The sequence below is a fragment of the Rhopilema esculentum genome, unplaced genomic scaffold, assembly GCF_057945365.1.
Source record: "Rhopilema esculentum isolate cy_ngs unplaced genomic scaffold, ASM5794536v1 HiC_scaffold_27, whole genome shotgun sequence".
Classification (NCBI taxonomy): domain Eukaryota; kingdom Metazoa; phylum Cnidaria; class Scyphozoa; order Rhizostomeae; family Rhizostomatidae; genus Rhopilema; species Rhopilema esculentum.
Window position 1 is genome coordinate 278,772 of NW_028300838.1, and position 26,709 is coordinate 305,480.

At 37.0% G+C, this 26,709-nt stretch overlaps 1 protein-coding gene across 3 annotated transcripts in view; it reads left to right on the forward strand.

The window, feature by feature from the left end:
• Window positions 1-1,938: 1,938 nt before the first annotated feature.
• The window catches only part of LOC135695129 (receptor-type tyrosine-protein phosphatase delta), a 42,803-nt gene continuing 18,032 nt past the window's right edge, over window positions 1,939-26,709 (forward strand). The window contains exons 1-7 of one of the 3 annotated variants that reach the window (XM_065214110.2): window positions 1,939-2,097; window positions 8,050-8,113; window positions 21,809-22,282; window positions 24,170-24,460; window positions 25,004-25,306; window positions 25,544-25,801; window positions 26,294-26,584. In XM_065214110.2, the coding sequence (XP_065070182.2) occupies window positions 22,219-22,282; window positions 24,170-24,460; window positions 25,004-25,306; window positions 25,544-25,801; window positions 26,294-26,584 (1,207 nt within the window). In that variant the 5' untranslated portion in view covers window positions 1,939-2,097; window positions 8,050-8,113; window positions 21,809-22,218. Of the gene's footprint in view, window positions 2,098-8,041; window positions 8,114-21,677; window positions 22,283-24,169; window positions 24,461-25,003; window positions 25,307-25,543; window positions 25,802-26,293; window positions 26,585-26,709 lie in introns of those variants that run through there. The other 2 variants (XM_089115348.1, XM_065214109.2) reach the window with 2 other exon arrangements.

Below are 26,709 nucleotides of genomic sequence, written 5' to 3' on the forward strand. Positions count from 1 at the left end.
AAAGAAGAAAGGTCATAGAACAGCCAATAAGGCAGTCAGTAGTTCTGTCCGTTGACGTTTTTGGAGATAATTCAAAATCTCACTGTAGATAATCGAGCGGAAATATTCTCTATTTAAGAGGTCATGTAAATCGAATCGTTTTTATATGAGATAGGTAATGCCAGGAAATTGATAACCAAACCCAAAGATGCGGAGAAGGAAATGCTTTCGATGTTAAACCCAACTCAGTAAAACTCAAAAGAGGTTGATTTATGAAAAAAATTAATCTTAAATGGGACATGATTCAAGATTGATACCTGCAGAAAAACAATGGCAGTTGAAAAAAGAATATAAAGAGAGGTAACTTAAAATAAGAAACTTTACGAGAGGAATCTTTAGAATCTTTACGGTAACATTAAAAAGTCTGTCGTCTTGTGTAATTCCCTGTAAGACAATATTTTTTATCTTTTAAAAATCATTCATCTATTCCAGTCCTTAAAGAGATAAATCATTTCTCAAAAGTAGTATTTTATCGTTAAACTCATCTTTCAAAGGTTTTTGAATGATATTTTGATTTTTAACGAGATACAAGTTAAGCAAGTATCCGTAATAAAAGTTTGCCACTTTGGTCATACCCTGAGCTTTAAACTTTTAACCAGAATGTTGAACATAAAATTATATAGTTCTGAAATAAAAATTACTTAACCACTTGATTGTTAAAATAAAAACTGTGTATACTTAAACAATTTTAATGAAAGCCAAAATTTATGTAAAAATTTGAACTAAGCAATGAAAGTGCTCATAATAGCAACTAAACACTTTGGCAGACACTGTGCCAGAAGACAAACACGTAGCTGTAACCAAGATGCATTGCGAACTGCCTTCTTTGATGTGATTATCAATTGTCGACGAAAATTCGGGAAATCAATATAGTATAATTCCCTCACCAGACAGTTATTGTCATCTGAGCAAAAACAAATGTCCATGGTGCCTTGGTAAATTTTATCTATTGGACGTTTAGGTCTAATTCAATGGATTTTCAATCTTTTAGTGTAGTACAGAGCAATGCAATGAAACTTGAACACTTTATTAAGCAGTATTAGGCAGAGGCATAATGCTTTAATAAGCATTCATTGTGAACATCCAAAGCAGATTTATGCTATTTCGCTTCTTTGATTTCCAAATTCAAGAGAATCAGGGAGACAGGCTGAAGAGATTTTCGCTACCGAGTAAACATAGCATTTTATGTGTTGATGATCGATCGTTGGTCATGCCTAGTTACATTCTAGAGCCGTGAAAGAGCTATGAAATTCGCTATGAAATTGTTTAATCGTACTGAACGATCAGTGCAGTCTAAAAATCACAAATGTTATAATTAATGGTTGGGCTGTGGGACGGCTTTTTCAGCTAATCAAGGAGCATTTTGCTTAACAATTTAACGGACACACCCTCTCCATTCGCTTTGTAAGTCATAGAAGCTATGGAAAGTATGGTTAGAAGTTAAGGAAAGTATGGTTAGAAGTTAAGGAAAGTATGGTTATCGCACTTGGAAGGTTTTGACAAAAGGGAAAAAATTGAAACCTTATGAAAATCATATAGAATTTCTATATGCACATCCGATATTTCGGTAAAAGGGCCTTACCTTCCATCCAAAAATTTTCATAAAAAACTTAAGAATGAAATCTTGAAACATGTTTTGTGAAAGAGAGAGGTTTCTACTGCTTCGTTTTTTCTTAGTAAAACAGATTTCCTAGTATTGACAGTTTTTCGATTTGGCTTCATAAAGGTGAGTGCCCTGGAGATGAGGCTGCCTACCCCCTGAATCATGATAACAACATTACCATAGAGAAGATAACAAGGTTTTGCCTCCTACTTTAGACAAACAAAGTTAAGATTCCCGCCCAGGCCAATTCATGATTGCATTGATCTATAGTCTTGTTTGAGTGATTTAATAATTCGAATATTAGCGGTGTAGCTGCTGTTTACAACTGTCGTAGTAAACAAAGTGAATGGGAATGCAGTTTGTCTTGTTTAGATGCATTTTTTGATGATTTGACAGAGATTGAATCCAATACTTGATGATTTTGCAAGCTATCTGGAGATTAAGAGGAAAGTTTTGTAAGTAACTTGTTTTTATCTTATAATCTCAGTCAATAAAACATACACTGCTGAAATATACAAAAATTGTCATCAGAATTCGAACTATAGTTGCCAGGCCCCGTAGAAGTACCTGTGACGTAATGAGTTACTATATTTCGAAATCCACTATGTAAATAAAGTACTGTTGTAAGACAACCACTGTACGCTACCCCTATAAACATATTTAAAGCTGATGTAAGAAAGGGGTAAGAAGGCTGTTTCAGCGAGAGAAATACTCTATTTATCTACATAATCTTTACAAATTCACAGTACAATCTCATTGGATTCTAGCAAATTATCTAGTGGATTTATCTTCGGAACTCTATGTTACTACCAGGAGGAATGCAGCCTTACATATACGAATTCTTCTTTATCCTGTATATTCTAATAATGTTTTGTTGCTAAATGACGTAGATATTTTGTTCGGGTGCCAAGAATTCAGATTTATTAGGTCTTTTAAAGTGAGCCAAAGACCGATTTGAAAGATGGCGGCAAACCTTAATTTCAATAACCACGTCTTTCCTTGTCATCTACGAAGACATCACTAAATCTCCGTCCGAAAAATATGCTATTAATTTGCCGAAATCATAATCTATTTCCCAGAATCAACTATGATTATTATTAAAAAATGTTTTGCAAATCCACCTAACTATTATTCGCTTTAATTTAGTGCTGTTGTCTTCCTGTATTTAGTCGTCTTCACTATTGAAATAAAATCGCATTACCACTAAAATCGTAGGAACAAAGCTAGGCGAAACAAAACAAACACCATGACATCAGAGCCTTTGGATGTATAGAGTGTATTAGGTTTTGATGCAAACTTGCAAGCCTCGCAGAGCAGCCTGTCCACGGGCGTTATGCTGACAAAGCGAGCTATAGCCCACCCCAAACTTGCTTTTGCTCCCTGGGGGCTTATTTTTTAAATATTTTTGGAAGGGGGGTATTCGAGGGGGGCTTATACAAGGGGGAGGCTTATAAAATTATTGCAGACATTAAGAAGACATTAATAATAGGCCTCATATATTTTAGTAGGAATTGCTTTATGAACATTTAATCATTATGAGCATTTATGAAACATTTTATGAACATTGCTACCAAAAGATAAATTTTGCGGTGATTCGATAAAACGCCAAAGGCAGCCTCAGATTAGCCTGTGTTCCAGACCCCTAACTTGAAAGTAGGGGTCTGGAGCATAGGCTACCTCAGATGGCAATAATCAGCAAATCGAAGGGGCCAATTCGAGGATTTACGGTAGCAGTGGGGGCGTATTCGAGAGAGCGCTTTTTCGAGGGGGTGGGGCTTTTTCGAGGAGGGGGCTTTTTCGAGGGGGGGGGGGACAATTTGAGGATTTACGTAACCGCAGATTTCACAAAACCGCGCGCTCATTTGGTATGATAGCCAAGGACTGTTACAATAGATGCTTACAACAACATTGGGGCCCTTTAACTAATAAAGAATCCATTCTCCGTTATTCATTGAGAAGCGAAATGAAATCCCGTCAAGGGTCCCGCATTTGTTTCTTCGCTTGCATCAATGCTATTCGGAAGCATGTCTATACGGAATACCACCGGGCTAAATCATATATAATAATCCTTTGATCTCACGACAGACTTTTAATGGGTTGGAAATCTGCCGTTGTTTAGTGGTATAGGTCTATGCCGAATCGTCCCTGTAATGAAAAAGGCACTAGATATCATACTAATCTTTAATTGAAGCAGAAAAGGCAGTTTTTAAAAGATTCCGCGCCTCTTGAGTTATTACGACCTAAGCTGCGTAATTTGGCGCCAAAATTATCATAAACATTGGGCAATGGTCTTACTCAACGGGTCAACATCAATGGTTCGCCATTACAATATTCCTGTATATCGAGGTGAAAGGCAAAACATGAGACATTTATACAGAAATCCCACTACAACACATGTCCACATGAAGTCTATATGCATTACCCAGGGGGCCTGGGACCTGCTCTATTACAGCCATGTGGGGGTCGTTAAGGTTCAGTCGAATGGCTTTTATTTTGCTTCTGCCCTCAAAATCTCATTCTGAATTGCAACAGCAAGTTAAAGATTCTCTTGAAAATTTTATATCATTTTATATGGTGTATACTCTAGTGCAGAATAATATCGTTCCTGACAAGTCTTTATAATGAAATAAATGACTCCAGGCAGCGTAGCATGCGGGCGGGGTTCATTGCTTCTTATTTCATTGTAAATTACTTAATTTGTAGCTTTCCCATTAGTATTAGACTTTCCTAATTTGAAGGTTTATTATTCGTTTTCAAACCTAATTTTCTCAAAATCGTCTTGTATTTTGGTCTTTAATTTCTCTCATAGTAAGCAAATATAACGAGGAAGGGCACGGTGCTTGGAAGGGCACCTATGGTAACAAGTCATCGAAGAGATCTGTTAAAAAGGACACTTGCAAATACTAGGGGTAGGGGGGTACTGTGCTCTTGTAGGAGGGGGCTGAGGTTGCAAGCACTGGAGGTGGAAGGGTCTGAGAGAAAGTGGGCGTGGCTCTATTGTATAAATAAGCCTGGACAGGGTGACTCATGTTAGTGCTAACTAAAAGGTGATAGAATCAATAATGTTCAGGGAAAGAATTTAGGTTGGTGCCTGTCGTGAACGACAGACGTGGTCTTTTTATAAACGTTCATCCTTCCACATATTTACATAGGCCTGTTTATCTAAACTGAATAAAACGGAACATCATAACCTTTTGCACGATATTTCCAGAAACAAATTTCTTAAAGAAAGTATATTCAGCAGAACAAACAGTAGGCCCATTGTTATTGCATATCTTGCCAAATGAGCCCAAGCAAGTCAGTTCTAAATTAAGCAAATTAACAAATGAAGTTTGGCCTTTGATGATGTCAGTCACTCTCTTTTAAGCATCAATACACGTAACTGATCAGACAACTTATGCTGAAATCGCAAGTTCTGGTTAATTGTATCAAATTCATCCTCAATCTCGTTAGTTTAAAATAGCCACTGAAGAATGAGACAATTGGATCTAGTTGGAGCTTTCGGTAAAGAAAATCCCACAAAACGATCAATGTATCACCGTATCCATGGCTGAAAAGAGCATTTTGAGCATTTATCTTTCATCACAATTGCAAAACTAACGAGAATATGACCTCCATAGTAGTTTTGAGCGCTTTGACCAAAATTGATTAAGGAATCATGTTTGAGCCGTTTTATGCTTCACTAAGGGAGCATTGTCGTTTTGATCAGGGAGATTTGTCTGTCATATTATATTTGTTATGTATTTGCAAATTTCGAAAATAAACTTGTTGGACCTTTGAGAACCAGGTCATACCACTAGCGAAACCAGGCTTAATGAATGCATTCACAGCGTATAAATTTTGCTTCAAAACTGTCGAACCTTATTAAATAAGGAGCGGGGAGGCCACTTGCACTCGTTCAAATTAACGCAGATATATGTTTCCACTTTCCAATCATAGAGAGTTATTTGGCCTGTTCAACATCAGAAACAGATTGAGATCTATTCGCTCTAAAGGGCTTGGTGTATTGAATATCCGCTTATGAATCGTCTCTGTCGAAGTCGAGGTATAGCCTCGTTCCCCTTAAAGTGAATTGCAAATTATTGCTTCCAACCCAACATTGCTTTCAGTTCTTTAAAAACCCAGTGTTGTAGTGAACATTAAGTTCTTTTGAAAGGAGTTGAAGAGGAAGGGGGTGAAAGGAATTTATTTTTGCTCCTACTGTTATTCTATTTCTTAATGAAAATAGCTTTGCAAATTCACAGAATTTTCATTATTTTGCCCTACCAGTTTTAAAGCTGTTTCAATTTTATGTTTATACTAAGTTTAATGCAAGTGACATGTTCAAGTAACCAGTTACAGTGTTGCTCCCTGTATACTTTCCTGTATACCAAACCGAATCATAAAAACTTTCTTTTTAGATCGCATACGTCAGGCACAGAATAGGGTTAAGTTAACATATGAGGTCATGCTTACGTGTATAGGGAATGAGAGTTGTAAATATCCTATTGGAGACAAAACGAAATGCAACGAAACAAGTGATTCATCTTTTTCTATCTGTCTACATGTCAAGCAAGATCCCTCAGCTTCCATATGTCGTTCTCTCCTTTTGTATTAAATATTTTAGTAATCAAGCATTTGTTGGACCTTTTAGCGGAATATTATGTGCTACGAAAAGTGGGGATAGTTATTACCCCATACCTCTTGACGCTGCCACTGTCCCCTGCCATGACAACACCCTATAATTGGGCATCCTAGAGTATTATTTGTTGTAATTTTTGTTCCTAATCTAATTCGAGTAATCTTAGGAGCCTTTCTTTCTGGCACCTTTATTGATCGTAATCAGCTCTGTTTAGGCCAAGTAAATTTTGCTTTCACGCAGAACTCAAAATAATCAAATGTTGATTTGTCATCTGCCGTGCCTACTCATTGCTACCCTTCCCCGAGGCATATCAGATATGCAGTTGTTATGAGTCTGGCAAATAAGATGATAGAGAAACCATGCTACATTCAAACATGTTAACCTTGTTTGATTATCTGATCAAACTTGAGTGCCACGGGCTCATTCAATCGTTTGTAACCGATAGTTTCCTGAGAGTTCATATCATTTTTTCTTGTTTTCATTCACTATATGAAAGGACGGGAAGTGCTTTTAGATGTTTAAGCTTTTTTCTGTTTTGATATGTAACTATTCGATCCCAAAACATTCATTTCGAGTGACAAGATTTTTCAAACATTTTTAAAACCTCAGTTAATTGCTATTTTTAATTGATGTTTCTCAATACGTTGGTTCTGTAGAGCACCGGAAAAAACAGTAAATGTTTGAATTTTCTCTTATTAGAAGCAGCAGCGTAGAAATGGACACGGAAATTAATCCAAAGTAAATTAAGTAGAAAAGGAGTTGTCAATGTTTTAAGTGATGGACCTGATTACAAGGCGGACGCTCAAACTACAAGTCGACAACCTTTAAAATTTGGCTTAGATTTGCAAATATATTTTCCAACGCAGGGTAGTGCTTAGAGTGCTCAAATTGCAAGAAGATGCTTGAAGATGGGAACACCCTACCATTGGCGACATCAAATCATCGTTGAATACTTTCACACTGTAGAGCTGTTTGGGTTAACAAAGAATTACAAATGCTAGAATTTACATTTTAAAGCCGTTTAAACCCTAATACTCGTTGGTCCTTTTAAATTATTCTTTTTACATTATTTTTATTATTTTTATAATTAGTATTTTTCTATTTAAGTTGTTCAGTGTGGTTCAGAAGAGCTTTTCTGTGCGATATCTTACTGTATCTCACTACACTCAGCTGTGCAGTATCAAAATCGTGATGTTTTGATAATGGTGCTAAATCAGACATATCATAATACTCTCGAATCGTGATTCCTAATCCTCTTATAATGTGGAAACAAAAATACATATCCATACTAAAGTAAGGAGTCAGTACTGAGCCTAAAATAACTCGTGGCATTCTAACACACGAAAGAGCTGAATATTTCAAGAACCCCAACATTTGAATGGAGCTTATGCCGTGGAAAAAGAGGCGATAGCAAATAGGCAGGCACCACTGATCTGTCTCGATCCAGAGAGCGTTTAAAATGAAAACGAGACATTGTCCACATTTCTTCTGCATAAAAACACGATGTTTTCTGCGATTATGGTTTTGTATAAAACATTTCGAACTAGCTCTGTGGCAAAATTCTTAATTGCAAAGTCAACCTTTCAATTTACTTAGTTCACAACATAGGCCTGATTAACTATTTTCTGGTTGTAACAGACACATCATAATAGATCTAGGTATGTCGTTTTAATTGTTATTCGTCGATCTATATTGATTGATAGTGAAGGGCCATCATAAATACTATCTAAAAATCCACATCGTCGTTCAATTTGTTTCTGATATCACATTCCTCTTCTCTTTCCAGTTGTTTTGAAGTTTTCAACGAATCCTTAACCAGATTGATCATAAGTAAAGTGGATTGACTTAAAGTAAGTTCGATTCCTTTTTAAAGCCGTCTTTGAATTATATATGCTGCATGCTTTATGGATAACTGTTTGATAGGTCTCCAAATGCCTAAACCTGATGCGAGATAGCAGAAGAAAGGAAATGTAAAACATTTCTTTTCAATTGAGGTTCTACTAATCGTTTCCATCCGTGCTCTGCCATCTGCCTTTAGCAGATCATCCTTCGATTTTTCTGATATGCCTGTTGTAATATGTGCCGTGCTCTTTTGTTTAAGTTTTGATCTCGTTTCCCGCAGTTATTATCGCAAACTACAGCAAAAACAGACAAAAATATGTAGTAAACAAATGTAACTTCGTTCCAAATTCAAACACGACAATGTTATGATTTGAAAAACAAGCTTTTTACCCTAGGGTCTTTAGATTTTGGTCATTATAGCTAACAAATCTGTTGCTTTCGTGATACAAAAGCTTTTATGGACTAAGCACAAATTAGTTAGAAAATACACTCTTCTAGTAGGCAGAGACACGTTTAGACCTTCCTCATTTTTGAATATTTTACCGGGTGTCACTCGGGTCATTTCGTGAAGAAGATTTAAACAGCTATGACGTCATGGGCACATTGTGGGTGTCGACCTCCGCGGAGGACCATTTTGTCTCTAATATTCCAAAGAAAAACAAGAAGCTCTGCAGATTCTGCTTACTTACATTGTAATTGTGTTGAAACGATTCAGACCCTTTTGATGACTGATTGTAGCCTTTTTAAAATAATTTAGGTTTCGTAGCGAAAGTTGTCACTGCAGTTAAAACATTTTATCTTTTGAAAATGAGCACAACCTCACTTTATGATTAAAAATGAATTAACATCGCCTTTCCTTTGAATTCTAGAATCACTTTGGAAAAGTGGTCACAATATTTACGTTAAAAAAGCTTTTCTTGAGTTATCAGCGCGTCTTTGGCTCAGAAATAGCCTCGACCCATCAAACTGACTACCAGCTTTATGCCATTGATTGTTTATTTTCCCAATATCACAACAAATAAGTAGTTAAAATTGAAAACGATTACGTCATCTAACTGTTACAAAGATGAGAGCACTCACCGTTTCTTTGCGTGTGCCTCCGGAAGGGGCGTGCAAAAGACAATTGAAGACCCTATGTGCTTCTTCTGTTGTTTATATAGAAAACAAGGTATATTATATAGATTATTAAAAACTAAATAATGGTCCTTTATTTGCGGCTTGACATTGCGCAGTTTCTTTCTGAGTGAAAGCCCACTGCTACCATTGACTATGTTGCTACGTAAAAAGAGTTTCACAGTGATGTCACGAGGACATGAAGCAACATATCAATGAGACATTTGTTGTTAACGTCTTGTTTATGCAAGAGTCTCTTAGCTATAACGGTCATTCACACGAGTAGCCTTACTCAGACATAACAAAAAGCTTCTCACGACTGTGCTTTCCTGCCGAGTATTCACATAGAAAGTCCACGAACAGTGTACACTGCGTTTTTTCAATTCTGATGCCTTTTCAATTTCTCACGTGCATCAGGGATGCACTAGTCATTTCCTAATGCCTGCTTCTTGCTTGTTTGTGTGAAGATAAATTTGTTTTTTTCCTTCTTTCTCTTAAATCTTTATTGCTAGCTATTTATTTTTGCCGTCTTGTGATAGTTTATCTTTACAATGTATCGAAAGTATCAAAAGGCATGAGTTGGATTTTTAACGGAATATCAAACGTTTCATTATTATAGTTGTCTCCTACTAGTGTTGTTGAGATGAAGAAAATTCATAAGAAAACCCTTTATGGTTTAGTGACAAGTCACAAACTGACGAAATTTACTTGCTTTTGATGTTTCCTTTTCTACTAGCGATCTTATGCCTAATGTTTTTTGATAATAAATATATTTTCTTGTTCTGAACTTTTTAATTGCATGGCATCATTCACGTCAACACAGATACGTTGATGACCTCAAGGCATTCTTCAGGCAGTGGTATTCTAGTAATGTACGTGACTGCCTTCGCTCCACTCTAGCACCATTTAATAACCAAAACGTAATCCAAATGCTCAGTCGTTTCTAATCCTTTGAAAACAGGGTAGAACAATAACAGGCCTACCACCTCCAGTCAAAAGAAACGTTGTTTTCTCTCATAAGCATGCCAGGCCATTCAGAGCTTAGTGTAAAAAGCTTCGTTCATGTTATGATTGATTGATTTACATCGTCGATAAAGTACATCTGTACACAATTTGAGTCAACATGTAATAATAATGCAAAGGAATTCAGTCTAAATAAACAGTAATCAGGATATGGAATGATTAATTCATAAATAAGGTGATTACTTTTTGTGGTTATTCCCACTGAATGCGTTTTGATAAACCGTATCTTCCTGCAGAACAAAGCTCGCAGTTTATGATCTCATAGTTATGATCATGATTATGCCAACTTGACAGTTGAAACAGTATAATCAACATCCAAGTCACATTGATAAGCATTTGCACCAGCAGCAGAACCTGCGATGTTCTTTGGAAAACTTATGCTTGTTTGGTTATTTATTCACAAGCTGTCATGATCTTATTCTTGTCATGATATTTCCTTATTTTTCTCAAAAATTATGGGAAGCAACTTTCTCTGGAGTGCGTGCTTACCAGTGTGCAAAGTGTGCTTTGGAAAGGCCTATGCTTGCATGCCATATAATTGGCACAAGGAGGACTGGACCCGAGAAACATGATGGAAATGACTGTCCCACTGATCTACTGTCCACGTGCGAGATCTCGTCGAAATCTCCTTACAGATCATGTTCGGTACTATTGCTCTGTAGAAGGTCGCAGGGTCAGTTACCTAATTTCATGAGTATGAATAGCTGTGTCGTGAGAGAGGGGTCAGCATCCCTCACAAGCGTCCGAAACGTGCTCAAATCAATCACCCACCCCTGACTGCCCACCCAAACCCCCTACAAACTAAAATCATGACGCCCCTTAATATGAAATTTTCGTACAAAACAGGGAGAATGTGGTGTTGACCAACTTATTCAACACAGAAGAGCGACAGGTACTGATTTAGACTAGACGAGTATACTTTATTTATGAAAATAAAGGTTTCTTACCTAAGGGACATCAACCCTACTGCATCAACCCCCTCAGTAAAACTTTGTGCTTAGCTTTCAACCATTTTGTAAGGTTTTTTCGTTCTTCAAGCAAAATTTGAGGTTAAGTGCGTTATTTGTAAAACACTGTTATGTTTAAGCAGACATTTTTCTTTTCACCCGTTATCTACTCACAGTTGGACAGTACACTTCTAAATTCATTGCTTTTATCTCTTTTTTCCACCTACGTTGATAGTGGAAATCAGAAACCACATTCTAACAAGGAAGACAAAAGCCTGTTTACTTCGAGGCATTTCATATGAAGAGCAAAACAGTTTAATTACTTCTTATTAGAAATAAAAGCACCTTCGAAAACGCGACAATCTTACTCGCGATTCGTGGTCTGTCGTTGTAGAACAATTCATTATTTACCAGACCATTATTCGCTATAATCCCCTTATTAACGCCTAAAACCTTAAATTAATTTTGCATAGATTTTTCCCTCTGATTGCAATGTTGTGGTATTTTGCTTGTAAATATTGTTATTTTTTGTAAACAAAATGAAATTCCCAAGCAAATTTGCCACACGCACCTCTAGCATTCCAACGCATCCAATATTTGCTCTTTTCGTTAATTTTCTTTTATTCCACTCTGTCCCTCACTAGAAGCATTGTTCTGTTTCGACTATTTTTAAATTATGAAGTTTTCAATAACAGTCACAGAGCATCGAAAATAGTAAACTTTGCAATTTGAAACATTAAGTCACCTTTGCTTGCCTTTTATGTCCCAGACACCAGTACTTTAAATATGAATTCCTTTCAAACAATTGTTAATGACAAATTCTCGTAACAAGCTACGGACTATATCTAAAGTGATTATCATTTCCCAAAAATTAAGATCATACCCATAGGTGCTCAGGCTGGTGGTACAAACCATCTACCCAGAAAAGTAATTTCTAGCACAAAAAATAGACCCAACAAGTAATTGTGCTCAACATGTTTCTTTTGTGAATCATGTTTTTTTATTTTCTAACTTTTCTCATATTCAAGACCCAAAAAATACTTCAGAACTTCATGACCCCATTAAAGGAATTGGACAATTTAATGACCCAAAAAATAGCTATGGGTCCAATTTAAGACCCAAACAACGCCTATACAAAACCATCTAAATCATCCATTTTTCAGCTTCTATTCTATATTTCCAGTCTACCCTTTAAACTCCAAGCAACCTTTTTCTAACACATATCCCAAAAATATATATCTACCTATTCTGCTAATAGTTTAATAGTTCTAAATTATTTAACCTGTTGCTCATTTTAACATATTTCACATCGAAACACCTTGTTGAGAGCCATATATTGAAATGTCTTGTACCAACACTAGCCTATATCCGATCTACACATGTTGGTAACTTATCATTTGGTGCTGCATTAAACGTCTGGCCCTGTTACCTGTCTGGTCCTGCTTTGCATTCTTTGTGAATCTGGGTTTTTGGCACTCCTAAACATGCAGTTTGGTTTCTATAAATATGCAACTGGACCAAGGATCACGGGATAATTGGGTTCCACTAAGGCAAAGAGCATGTAACGCTAGTTTAGTAGCTCCGGTTTTGAGGACATTCTTTAATCAAACCCATGCTGGATTAAGTGCCTTCTCGTTTAAATTGATAACTTGGCCTCAGTAATCCAGAGATCATTGACTCTGGTTCGTCAAACCAGCTGTTCAATATGTCTTGCATATTTGGGAAGACAGATCTTTTTTTGCTTGTGAATTAGTTTCTGACGATTTAGTACTGACTACTGACTAGTAACATAATTATCGCTACCACTCTATGACCGAGGCCCGTGTCGTCTGCAGTACTGAGGGACGAGGCCAGTAGTGTTATCTATCGTCTATGTCCTCAAGCTCGTTTGACTTTTTGCTTTTCTGATTAAGACAGCGAATGTCTTGGTAATCAAGAGCAGTGACAAGAGGGAACTACTGCGTTAAACAAATCCAAGCTTTATTTTGTCTACCAAATCCCAGTAATTCTTGCAATCTGAAAATCTCAAGTTAAAAATATTCTGAAATGGATTTCCAGTTAAACCAAAGGGTGTTGTCACAAAACAAGCACATTCGACGGCACAATCGTACTTCCTGTCTCCCTTTGCTCAAAAGAGCCTCGTTCTTGGCCACTGGCAAAAATCCCAGCTAAAATGCCCTGGTTCATATTCAAAACTTTTAGATTATTACAATGTAACCTCTAGAAATTTCATAAGCTATTTTATTAACGTAGTTTTATTTCACTGTGTACCGCCCAGATTATATCTGATCTTTCAACTTTATTGAAATATGTTAGCTTCTTCAACAAATATTGCCAAGCTAATAGATTGATCATAATGCTCGAATACTTTTCTTAACTCTATCCAATTCAAGAAAGCAATCAGAATCTAACCACTAATGTAATAACTTAAGATTCAGATTTGCCTTCCAGGATAAATACTAGCAATTGGTTTTTTATTCTAAATGTGTCTCTAAAAGATATTGAATGTACTTTGCCATACGAATGTACTCTCAGGAGCTTTGCTGCAAATAGAGGTTACACAGAACATTTATCAATATGTACATTAAATGGCAAGCTCCAACTAGCGAATATAGCTACTGTCCGTTGTAGGGAGGTATCCGTTGTCTAAGTGCTAGGGACAAAGTTGTTTGTCCGTTGTATAAATATCTTAGGAGGCATACGTTGACGGGAGGTGCTCTTTAGCTGAGCTTTAAAAGTCGTACAAATTTTTTTGTGTGTCAGGCCCACAATAAGGGCCAATAAGCAGCAGCTACAGAATATACAGTGGAATCCCACTTTTACGAATTCTGTACGGACAACGAATAAAAGATCGCAATAGTGATTATTATATCGTTATTACAAGGAACCAGACTTTTAGTTTGCATAAGGATACCCTGTATACCAGAGCCACAATCTTTCGAGCGAGGAAATAGAAGATAGGAGCGAAGAAACAGAGGAGTACCTATCAGAGAGAAAGGAATAATGGTTCTAAGCCAATGAGGTGGATTGAATTGCTCCGAGCTAACCATCACCCACTCTCGTAGTAATGTTTGGTTTTTAACCAATCAGGATAGCGATAAATCAAAAGTGTCTGATCACAATGATTCCCTTTATTTTGATCGATTTTTAAGCGATCTTTTTAGAGCAACTCTAAAAAGATACAGGTTTGGGGATGATCCAAGGTAAAATATGACTTGCATACATACAAACTAACTGCGAGGGGTGGTAAGCCTTTTAAGGCAGATTGCACCCTTCTCATGGTACAAAACTTTATATCCCAATCATCACTGTCTCGCAACCAGGCATCTTTCTCCAATTCCGGAAAACCTTATCAACAATATTGCAATGCTCCTTTTATTGCCTTTTCATAATAGATTTGATCAAACCAATATGAAGCAAAGTTTTTAATAATGACATAATGAGGATCTAATGACATAATTTGTGATAAAAAGCGTAATATTTTGATTGATCGGATCGAGAAAGTACGCAGAGCAATACCATCGAATCTAGAGCGTGCGCCACCAACGAGGTATACAATGACCCAGTGTTTAAGATTAAATGTTTCAAAACTAATTACATATTATGGCACATGTGTTATGGTTAGCATTCGTGCTTCAACGTAAAAGCAATAACTCATAGTAGTAACCACAAAGAAGCCAACGCTGCATTGATGCTCACAGCCATTGAAATTTTGTTTTTAAAGTCCGGTTTGTGATGCATGATACGACAGACGATTCGTCCTGTGCTTTTCCGATAAACTCTAAAGTTGTTCTTTCTAGAATCTATCCAGCAAAAAGCTTCCTGTATAAAAGGTGTGCGTTTTGTATGCTTAATTGTTGTATTAACTGGCTGTATTAACGATACGGACATGGAAAGGATTATAGTATTGATAGTAGATATTTCATAATATAGTAACAGGTGAATCATTGACTTTTCTACACACCCCAAGAAAGACCTTGGGAATGGGAAAAAACTTGGTTTTTGCGAATGATGGAAGCGTGGTTGATTAGTGGAATGTCGTTCCTGTTGTAACCTTGCAGTTCACAGGGGCTTTCGCGTAATTTTTAAAGAGGAGGACAAGGATAAATTAAAGGTACATAACAAAAGATTTTGTATAAAGGCTTTTTTAGGGGGGGGCATGACCCCTGTTTCCGCTGCTAGTTTCATAGTACCTGAGTTTTCTCCTCTCCTCTCTCCTCTCTCCTCCTCCGCACTCTCCCGCAACGCTCAATTTGCCTATCCTCCTATATGGCAGCCTGGAACCCAGGGTGCTAGTTTCATAAACATATCTTATCATGCAAATTCATATTAAATAGGGAGTAAAAGGGAATGAAATTTACCTAACGGGGAACAAATAGCTTCTTACATAATTTGGCTATGGCAAACAAGTCGTTTATATACGCGATTTCCTGGCGAAATACCTGTAAGTGAACGCCAGGACAAGCTACAGGAAGACTGTTTTGGTTTTCCAATTTCGTTTAGCTTTTAGAGACGTATGCTTGACATTCACGTATGATTTATTTGTGGCATAACGGCCACTTGATCTAAAATTAATCGTAACCTTTGTATAACCTTGATGGCCCTTGATCTTCTTGTACTTATGGCGTGCTTTTTACGGGCCGCGCCTCTCTTCAAATGGTCCTCGCTACAGTTAATTATCTGCCAGCTAATGAACCGTCGGAGGTACCCGCTTCCTTGGGCTGTTTTCATAAAAATAGAAAGACTGGTGAATCAATTTTTTCAGGAAGACATTTAAGTCCTTGTTAGGATTATGCAAAGACTTGACTCTACCCTCATGAAATCATCTCGTTAACTTTATTTTGTATGATGCAACTAATTAAGTCTTGTAAGGCGGATTGTGAAGTATTTAAACACTGCTAATTTATATCTTTATTTAAACTGGGAGAAATCATATGGAACCAAAGTCATCCATGAAACCCACGTAGTTTGCACAAAGCTTCCTGAACACCGATCTTATGCAAACGAAAGATTATGTTTCTATTTAAAGATGTGAAATTGCCTTTCAAGAGTTTTGTTTGTCTAACGGGTTGCCTTCTCGTAAACACATGTTTGGCACCTTTTCATGCATCGAATTTATGGAGGAAAGGGTTGTTGAATTTTTAGGTGCGACTATTCATGTGCTCGAGAAGTGTTGTCTTGCAAAAGGAAGTCGCTCGAACAATATTGATAGAACACCAAATCAAGGGGTCTAGTTAAAAACCCTCTCAAGAATGTACTGGATTCTTGGGCTATACATTGATCCCCGTTCGTGACGTCATTTCCCCACAGAGAGCTCTGAGCAAATTAATTAAAGCTAATTTCATGGAAAAATCGAAACATTTATGAATATCATGTAAACCATCAGTCGATGTGACTTCGGGACAAATGCATTATAAACGAGGTTCACAAGAGAGGTACACCGAATTGTGTTTCTCTGTTTTCTATCGCCATGGCAACGACTTTAATTTCAGCCTCAATACCACGAAGTTATTATCTTTCTATTTGTCTTTCGCTTATTTAATGTATGAGTATTGGCGTTAAAATTTTCACATCAATATGCCAACAGGATTTTCTTCTTTTATAGAAAGCTCAAAACATTCGCTTGACCTTTGATGAAATTATATATGTTTTTACGTGACACGTGACATACATCTTGTACACAAGTTGTTTTCCTCGCACATTCTTGGCAAGAAAGTCCTGGGTTTCGTACACGTCATTTCAAAACACAAAACAGTACTTTAGAAACATGCGACTTTATCAGCTCATTGTTTTTCTTCCTCTGTGTTATCTGTCTGGATTTTTAACTAATCGTGCGAATATCGAGTACCCAGGATTCACCGTTAGGTCAATGATTGTCTGTAATAAGCATGTAATCTTTTTGTTTGTTGAATACTTTGCAAATTTGAAAAAATTGTTGCACACAAACAAGTTGTTTGGACTTTATGGCTTCAGCCTTACTTTTATTCTAGACTCTTCGGTTTTCACATCTCTGTTCCTTGTTTCACCTTTATACACCCTGTCTAAAATAAGTATTTGAATTTCTTTTTCTCTGGGGCTGGGGTTTTGCAATAACAGTTAGTGGCAGGGATGCAGTTTTCTATCTAATTGCAGAAGAAAATCCAAAACAACAAATTTGCAAGTGATATCATGCTTAGTAACGTCAGCACGGGGTGGACTGGAGTTGACATGTCCAGCCCAGCTTTCCCAGAGGTCGGGTTGCCAACTTCTCGAAATCCGTTGAAAAACTTTCGAGGCAGGGGGTGGCTGAACATGTCGGTATTGATTTTTTCGTTCTTGCAAAAAAATTCTGTTTGAGAAAGTTAGTTTTTCGAAAATTTCGACACAGATAAAAAGAAGTAAAAAAGATTTTCCCACGTGTTCTGAGAGTCTGATGGGCGTGGTCGATAATTTTCTTTTGGCTTACCCAGTTTTTTAGGCCGGCGACGCCAGTGTTCATGCTAAGATCTCTTGCAGAAACTATAGACATTTAGTAAAAATCACCTTCAGATTTATGCTTGGTTCATTTAGGTCTTTTTAGCAAAGGCATAAGAAGGGCTATGTATAGAGACACCCTTTTGAGGGTGATATTGTGATTTTGCAGTATTTTAGCCATATTTCAGTTGTCATAATGCAAAAGACACATTTCCAGTGACGAAAAAAGACAAAACCAGTGATGAAAGATTTATCCATTCCTTGTATTTTATTGTACCTCTTCTTAATTTTTGACTCAGTTTTGAGACTCTTGTTTTCATCAAACACTTTGTATGAAAAGAGTCCTTTTTTTCCTTTAACAAAAGTTCTGTTAGCTACATATCCGCTTCTGCTTTTGCACAGTTCCTGGACACTGGAAAGTGCACAATTGTTTCGAGATTTGCACACGGCCCCTGTCAATGAGTAATTGTAAAGCTGGACCGTTAAGATGTCAACATCTTTTATGATGATATAAATTGAGATTGATAGGAGGCTTGCAAGCAATGATATCATTGCTTCAATGTAACAAATAACAGATATGCTGTCATTGGTTAAGTTCAAAATACCTGTCATTGATGAAAAAAACTTGGCAATACGCTTTGCTCCAAGTACTGATGTTTTGGGATATTTCTAGAATGTCCAGAATTTCGTTAGTTTTTGCAAGTTGTTTATGATTAGATATTTACTCCTATCAATATTTTCCAATATTTATAACGATGGACCTTAACCTTAAGTTCTCGGAGGGAAATAGTGTGATAGCTGCCAATAATAGGTACACATTTCTATCCAGGCCCGTCGGAACCGGGGGGGGGGGGGGGGGGGGGGGTATACAGAACAGACACCTTCCGAAAATGGACAAATAGTTCTATATTCTGCCCTGTAGTCACAGCTTTGTAGAAGAGATTTACAGGCAGCGGACACCTAGAGCGTTTCATAATTGCTTGTTATTTTGTAATTTCACCATATATTCCAAAGTTTCTTTCCATTCTGTCTCTAAGCCACTCCACGTTACACCAAATATTCACATACCATGTCAATTTTTCTAACTCTTTTGGAGTGTCTCCTCAAACAGTTGCCTTGCTGTGTTTTAACCACTCAAACTCTTCTGTTGTAAACAAAAGAGAAAGGAAAACCTGACTCATGGTCCGTTTGTATTATGTCACAAACGTCATGTCAAGATTACGAAATGCAATACCATCATTTTGCTCATAGCGTAGCAACGGCGTGTTCCTGGAATTCGTGGACAGTTCAGCTGTTCAATCAATAACATTCGAAATATTCTTGGAAGAATCAAGCCATGGGTTTTGTTAGTCAACTAGTCCCCCCTCCTCCTTCACTTGGACCTTTTCTCTAGAAAAAGTAAAACGATATGGACAATTCACCCCCAGCAGCGACGACAGATAAAAAACTTTTAGGTACAAAAAAAGCTTTACCCACTACTTCGCAGTCTTTTATAAACCAACCTCAAAAACTACCGACACTCTCACGTATTTTTAGATGGGCCTATATCTAGTTGAATTTTTTGCAGCTTGGGATGAATATAAAAACTTTTGCAGGATACGCGTTACAATGTGACGATATCACACCCAGCTTGGTACGTTGTCTTTTATGATTTAGCCTTTGATAATAAACAAAACGAATTATTTTGTCTTTTGAAGCATATTATTTTGTCTAACTGTCTAACTGAAGCTTGTGGTTTGCTTTGGTACAAGTATAGTATAGGACCATATCAGAGCATGATGACCTTTATACGTCATGAATTTGACTGGTAGGCGTTTTGGGGCAAAAGGACAGTCACCTTAAACTTTTATTGGCATCATTCGTAGAATTCGTTAACACTGAGACGTATCAAATATCAATTTTTGATGCATGTCTGGTACACAATAGGATTATGGGATGAAACTGAACACGGTAGAAGTATACATCAAATGTTGTTTACTTTTAAAATCGGTCGCTCCGGAGGAGTACGAGAGACTCATTGCACACTTGTGACCCTAGATTTATTTTTGGTTCAATGTATTTTCTGAATTAAACTATCCCAAAATAAAAGTGCTTCTTAAGCATTAGTTTATAAAGTACTGTTAAGTCTTTTATGCCTTCTCAAATTTTTAAATGTACAGTACGTTACCTAAAGCAAGTTTCTTACACAATACATGGGTGTACACTCTTCTAACAAGGTCTCTTCAAGAAGGGATAACGAGATGCATTGGAATAAGCCAAATATAAAAATAATATTACAAGGCATACTGAGATATGGCAAATTTATATCAATTTTCTCAATGTTGTGACACGCCTTTTTTAATAAGGTATTCTCTGTCCAAAATGCCTATATGCAAAAATACCATCTGTACCATTCCTCGCCAGGCCTTCTGGAAAAGATTAACGTAGATATAGTGTCGTAAAGTAGATTGTTGGATGTTCTTTCTCCTTGATCCTGGTCGGCGCTCCAGTTCGCCAATCTGTCTAGTTACCTGATTTAGCAACTGTATGAAGTGGTGACAGATTGGCAAATCGTTTATGTAGCTCATAATTGTAAGGAATGCCTATTTATAACATTTATTTCAAGGTGTTGAGTGATTCATAAACAAAAATAGGAGCATCGCCATGTACACATATATCTATGCATTTGATTTATAGAAAAAATATTCATGTACTTCCTTTTATCGGAAAGCTTTTCGGTATGGTGCTTCTGCTAGATTTTCCCACAAGGCCTTTGGAAAGCATATCAGGCAAAGAGCGCTGCTTAATCCCCAAATATGACATAACGTTTAGTCTCATATTTCTGGGCATGCTTATTCAAGCACTGAGTTTTTTGGGAAAAACTTTTAGACTTCTGACCTATCATTTAGCTTTACATTGACACAGTGGCCATATATACGCTTGCTGGGTGAAATTCTTTATTTAGAATCATGTTCTGACCACAAAGATTAGATTCCTCCTGAGGTTTCTGACAATAAAAACCAGCAAAGCGCAGGGCATTAGTGCGTGTTTTTGTCGTTTTCAAGGCATGAACGATAATTTTAGAGATAAATTAGTCAAAACCCCGTGAAAGCGTTTTAGTGTGACATTCTTCTAAGAACAAAGGCCTACGATAGAAAACAACAACGACATTAGCACAAAAGCTTGTTTGGGCAACAGGCAAGGTGTAGAAGGGGGCTGAAGCCTCACGTCGGAATTTCCTTCGAAGGCGGAATTTCACACTCAAATAAACCTAAAAAAGTCAAATAGCCCGAAACCCAGCTTTTCCCCTACAATAAAGAATTTGCCCTTTGGTCAGCACCTATAGGCGTGAATTGTCCTTGTGAATTTCATGTTGGAATTTCATAGCATTCCATGCTGCGTTGGGGTGCATGATAAAAGCCATGTTTGATTTGGAACAATTGAGATTATTCCAATGCACCGCCCCTTTGGATTGTTTGTTCGCAGTTACTTGAGGACCGGACCCGGAATGACGCAGTTTCACAATGCTATGTTTTGTTGTGAAATTAAATTTTTATCTTTGTTCTTCGAAGGAAAATGAAACAATAGCAGGAGTGTCGAAGATAAGATTTCCGAGTTGAAAAATAGAAACGCAATTTTATATTTTCGCAAGATTTTCCCGATATTGCGGCCTCTTAAAAAGTCCAAAATTCAAATTTTTTCGCATCTAAAACCGTCCGCCCAACGTCATCGAGATCTCCATTTCCCATGTCGATCTGGCGTGCCCTCTAGAACCCTTGTCAATAATACAACGGATTATTATTTGAATTGGATTCAGGGAGGCTGCCTATTGCAAGTAGAGCTTCGAGCTGATTGCTTAAAATCTTATTTTTAGTTATAAAAATGGTAAATCAAGCTCCATAATAGAGAACTGCTTTATTTAGATTAAAAACAACATCTTTAGTCTGGTAAATTATGAATTTGTTCAAAAATCTATTCAAGATCCTTGTCAATTTTGAAAGGCTTACCCCCTGAATTGTTGGCCCTCCGGGTTGTTAGATGATATTAGTTTATGCAAATGAGCATAGTGGGCATGCGTTTTTGTCTGAGTCAAGAAAACAAGTCATTGAAAGCTTCGACGAGGTAGTTACTAAGACGAGGATCAATTTTTGTTGTTATCCTGCATATTTAGCTGTTTTGCTATTTTAGGGAACCAGTTTGGTGGCTGCGAAGATATCAAGCCTAGAAAAATTGCAGAAGGAGGATTATTGACAAATTGACATCTGAATCTGGGAGCTTTGTCGCTCAGCCGCTGCTTCGGATTTGTAGTTGAGTATCAAGATCTTACTGCAACAATTCCAGTTCTTGAATGAAAACCACCAGTGGAAACAGCTTACTCGTGCTATCGTGCGTTCGCTTTTATAAAGAATCAAAAGGAGTTGTTAGGTTTTGAGCAACTGAGAACACAGGAAATCGTAATCGTGAACCACATCCGATATCGAATGAAGTAGGGAAGCTTGAGTGTATTGTCAAGAATCAAGGAGATATTCTGGCGAACTAAAGAGTTCACTATTAAATGAGGATACTACTTACTCAAATCTCGGTTGATTAATCTAAAGATGGAGAAAGGATTGGTAATCCTCATTTTATGGTGCTTTTGGCTTAATTCTTGGCAAGTAAATGGTGAGTAAGCTATATCGGCCTAAGAACTAAACGCAAACGTGTCGAATAACGGTCGTGTTTTGATCGTTGAGCTAACACATCGATGACTCAAATAAGGGTAATAAATTTATTCTGCCCCAAATAAACCATTTAGTGTCAAACTAAATACTCTTGTGCGAGTTGAGAAATTTGATATCTAACAAGGAAAATGAAGGTTGCCATCTGCTTCCCGTGAGCTTTCCTTGAGAAACATTTGTCAATTTTCAGTTCACATAAAAGGTACACACGTATAAAAAGAAGGCCACTGAGATTTATCGATACAAAAAAATAAACCTTCACTGGTGTCCTTCCAAACTCTTACCTTTTGTTATGATTTGGGATAAATTAAACCGTTTTTGGCTAGTTTGATTTTTAATGGCAGTGAATCATCGCGAGACGACCCCAGCTTAAATCAATTTGGCTTTGGTAGGATTCGAAAAGCAAGGCTGAAAAAAACTAGAAATCCGATCCCGGACATGAGTAAACTTAAAATAAACTTACTTCAAATTCCTGTTCTTAATCGACTATCTCGCAGTTGAGGATTGAAACGTAAATGAAATCTTTTCTAAAAGAGGGTGTGGAATTTTGATCTTCAGTAAATTATGTTTAAAGGGTGCCCCATATGACTAGCCGCCACAACTTCATTCGGATAATGACTACCAAAGTAAATACGGACACGAAACAGTTAGTTCAGAACAGTTCCCTGCCTCTGTCACCTACCTTGTAGTACCTGACATTTTACTGAAAACCCGCCAGGAGAGGATCCCTACTTTGTTTTTCCAAGTGATGTTTTGACACGTAAAAGTAAAAGAATTGCCCGCTTTTGCGTCAATATCATATCAACAAGATAAGAGATTTCATCCTGGCTTAGATCTCACGAAATATTACTGAACTGTAACGCCGGGCTTATTGCGAGCTTACCTTCTAAAATCCCCAACCCGAAACGAAACTTAAAAGAATTTCTATCGCCAAAGTTGCGTGTCTTTCCACGAGACGTTTGAAAAAGTGAGGGAGAGTCATGAAATTGGAATGCTCCTTTATCCATCGCTCTCTTTTTTCCACCCGGACAGGATTTTTTGCCAAAATTCCTTATGTTCCCATTGATGGAGTGACCCCCTTCGCCAACCCTAGAATAGTCAGTCCATCAGCGGCGGAGAATTGCTTCTTTGAATCTTTGAAATCAAATTGGTTGCCCTGTCAGCAAAGCTATGCAAATCCTTGCAACATATTGTTTGATCTTGCCTGGGGCACTCTCATTGTGGTATCAGATAGCTCTAATTATGATTATTATGGTTAGCTATTAAATCGGGGCCAATCACATCAGAAACCAAGGATTAGATTTTCCCTTACCAACCTTCATTTACAGCTAGAGGATAACTAATATCTGAGTCAACATTCAAGATTTCTTTGTCTTCTGTGACATGAATCTTGCTTAGCAGCCTAATTCCCTAATGTTAATTACCTTTTGGCACCCAATATTTGATTTTCTGTCAGTCCATTAACATTTTCTTGAATTCTAGATTGAAATTGATCTTTGGCATTCCTTACTGCCTTTTTCTTTTCTGTAAGAGCCTACTCAGTACAACTCAACTTAGCTTTAGGAGCTAAAAGAAGGGAAACAATTTTGTATATCTTATATGTTGCAAAAGGATTGGTATATCTTATAAGCTAGGATAGTACCATGCCGAAAAAGATTGTTTTTGTCCCCTCCAGAAATGAACATTCTCTTCTGTCCATTTAGAGTAGGCATTGTACCAGTAAAAAAGAAACTATATTTACAACTATCTAGTTTCTTCTTGACAAAATACAAACAATTTCTTAATCGTAATCAAACAAAATAGAAAACTTGATTTGATTTTTTAATTCTAGCATTTGAGATTGAAGTCAACCTATCCAAAGATCTTTATGCAGTGAAATACAACCAAGTGTATTTCCTTTGCAAAGTAACAGGAACTGACAAGAATGATGTAACAGTGTCATTTGCCATAAATGGACAGCCTATTGTTAGACCTCCACCGTACAAACTCAGTTGGACGGAGGGTGGTATTCTTATGATACGCCCCCTTTTTGTTGGAAGATCTGATGGACTGTATGAATGTGTTGCCAAAGATAAGAAAGGGACTACAAAAAGGAAAGGTTTCCGGCTTACAGTCAAGGAAGGTTTGTAGAAAACAAATATATATATATGCTGTAACATGCAAATCTTTGCCTGGTAGTAAAGACGAAATATGACCAGAGCTGATTAGCTATTCGATTTGGTTTCAGATGTTTCAGATTGGTTTTTATGTAGCATCTTTTGCCAATCGCAATTCTTACCATATTTGGCAATACTTCCACAAACATCCCATATTTTTCCTTGCTGAATGCTGAAACTGTTCAAGGATTTTTAAGGAAAATGCTGATAAAATAACTATGTTTGTCTTTTGATGATAAATCTTTGTGATTTAGTTGCTTAGTAAGAAGTTTTTTTGATAGACTTTAGCAGTCTCATTCCAGTGGAGGAAATTAATTTTTCAGGTGGGGGAGGGCAAAACTCACAGAAACAAACAAATTTACTGACAAATGAAAAGAGTTACCAACAGAAAATCATTAAAAATGTGTTTTAACCAACAGTTTCCCAAAACTAGGAGCCCACCCCTGCAGTTTACGTCAAAACTGATGAGCATAGAATTTCTTAATAGTACATTATTTTGTACCTTATAGAAAAAGATCTGCCAAGTGGCTTTCCTCGATTGGTAGTCACCCCAAAGTCAGCTTACCTTATTGAAGGGGAAACAGCTATAATGCGATGTGCTGCAACTGGGAATCCACAACCACAGATCAAATGGTTTGTCTCCAATAGGCCACTTAATTTGTCACATCCTAGGGTATCGTTACTCTCTGATGGCAGTGTGAAAATTGTTAATGTCACTAGAACAGGCATGGGACTGTTTGAATGCGAGGCCTCAAACAGCATTGGGAGTAGAGTATCTCGAAGAGCTGGAATATTTGTTAAAGAACGAGAAGGTATGCAACAGTTTGTATAACTTTTAAAGTAGCAAGACTGCATCTTATACCTATAATCTAAAAGACCTCTATGGTTAGACTGTCGCCAATTCTGAAAAGATTGCTTTATGAAAGTTTCGTGATCAAGTCATCGTCATGCCCATCTTTGCAGCAAAATGTTAAATCTCCATACTTTATTGCTTGCCATCCTAATGCTTTTTCATTAGCATGAAAATTTTGTGTTAAAATTTTTTCCAGTAATAAGAATCAGTCCCACTTTCACAAAGACTCAGCAAGATATAACTGTGGACCCTGAATCATATGTGACTTTGAGCTGTGCTGCAACTGGAAAACCCCAGCCAGTCTTTTCATGGTTCAAAAATGGCATGCTTCAGGCAGGTGGCACTGATGGCTATTTCCATATTAGATATATCCGGGAGTCAGCCAATTACACATGTCAAGCAAGAAATGATGCTAAACGTACTGCTGAGAGCACTTCACAAGTCATTGTAAGGCGTAAGTGGAATTTTGCTATTGCTCTTTGTATTTGCTTATTCTCCAAGATCAAAAATCATAGATCAAAAGGCACACGATTTTGTTGTCATTTTGATATATATATGCTAGGTTTTTGCAAATACCAATAGTTTTCCAACTTTAAGCCATTGGTGCTTCTTAGCTTTGCTTATAGTGTTGGAAGGTAATTTAGACAACAGCCTCTACTAATAAGGCAAAGAATTAGCATATCTTTAAGTATTTGGTCATGAACTTATTATTCCTCAAAGATTTTCTGGTAGACAAACAAGATGTAAGTTGTTGGAAATAGGTGAAATCAGATGTGCAACTTATTCTCAAAGAGTAGATAAAGGGCTATTATAATTTATTATGATTATTCTGTTCTTAAAAAATCATATGTTGCAATGAAAAGAGGTTTCAGGGTGACTTTATTTTCTGAATTTTTTGAAGGATGTTTTAAAATTCTTTCAATTGATGCAAAGTTTTGATTTTCAGCAAAGCCTTTTAGACCATCTGAAGCTCGGCTTGTTAACAAAACTGTGACATCAATAACAGTAACATGGAGTCCAAATCATCGTGAAAGAAATCCAATCACAGGATATATAATAAAATACAGGATCAAGGGAACAACTGCTTGGAGCCAGCAGCTTGTGAAAGCACCTGTAATGGTTTTTACATATGGGGGTCTCAAACCTTACACTTTTTGTGAGTTTCAAGTGATCGCTGTTAATGATGCAGGCCAGAGCCGGCCAGGGAAGATTGATTACTTTGTTAGTGGAGAAGCGCGTAAGTTCAGCTTTGTTTTGTTTTACTTAAGTGACCCAGGAAGCTATAAAAATGTGTTGTGGTTCACTGATATTTCTTTGTTCATTCTTAATTTCAATTGCCCTTTTTTGAAGCTATTTGTTTTG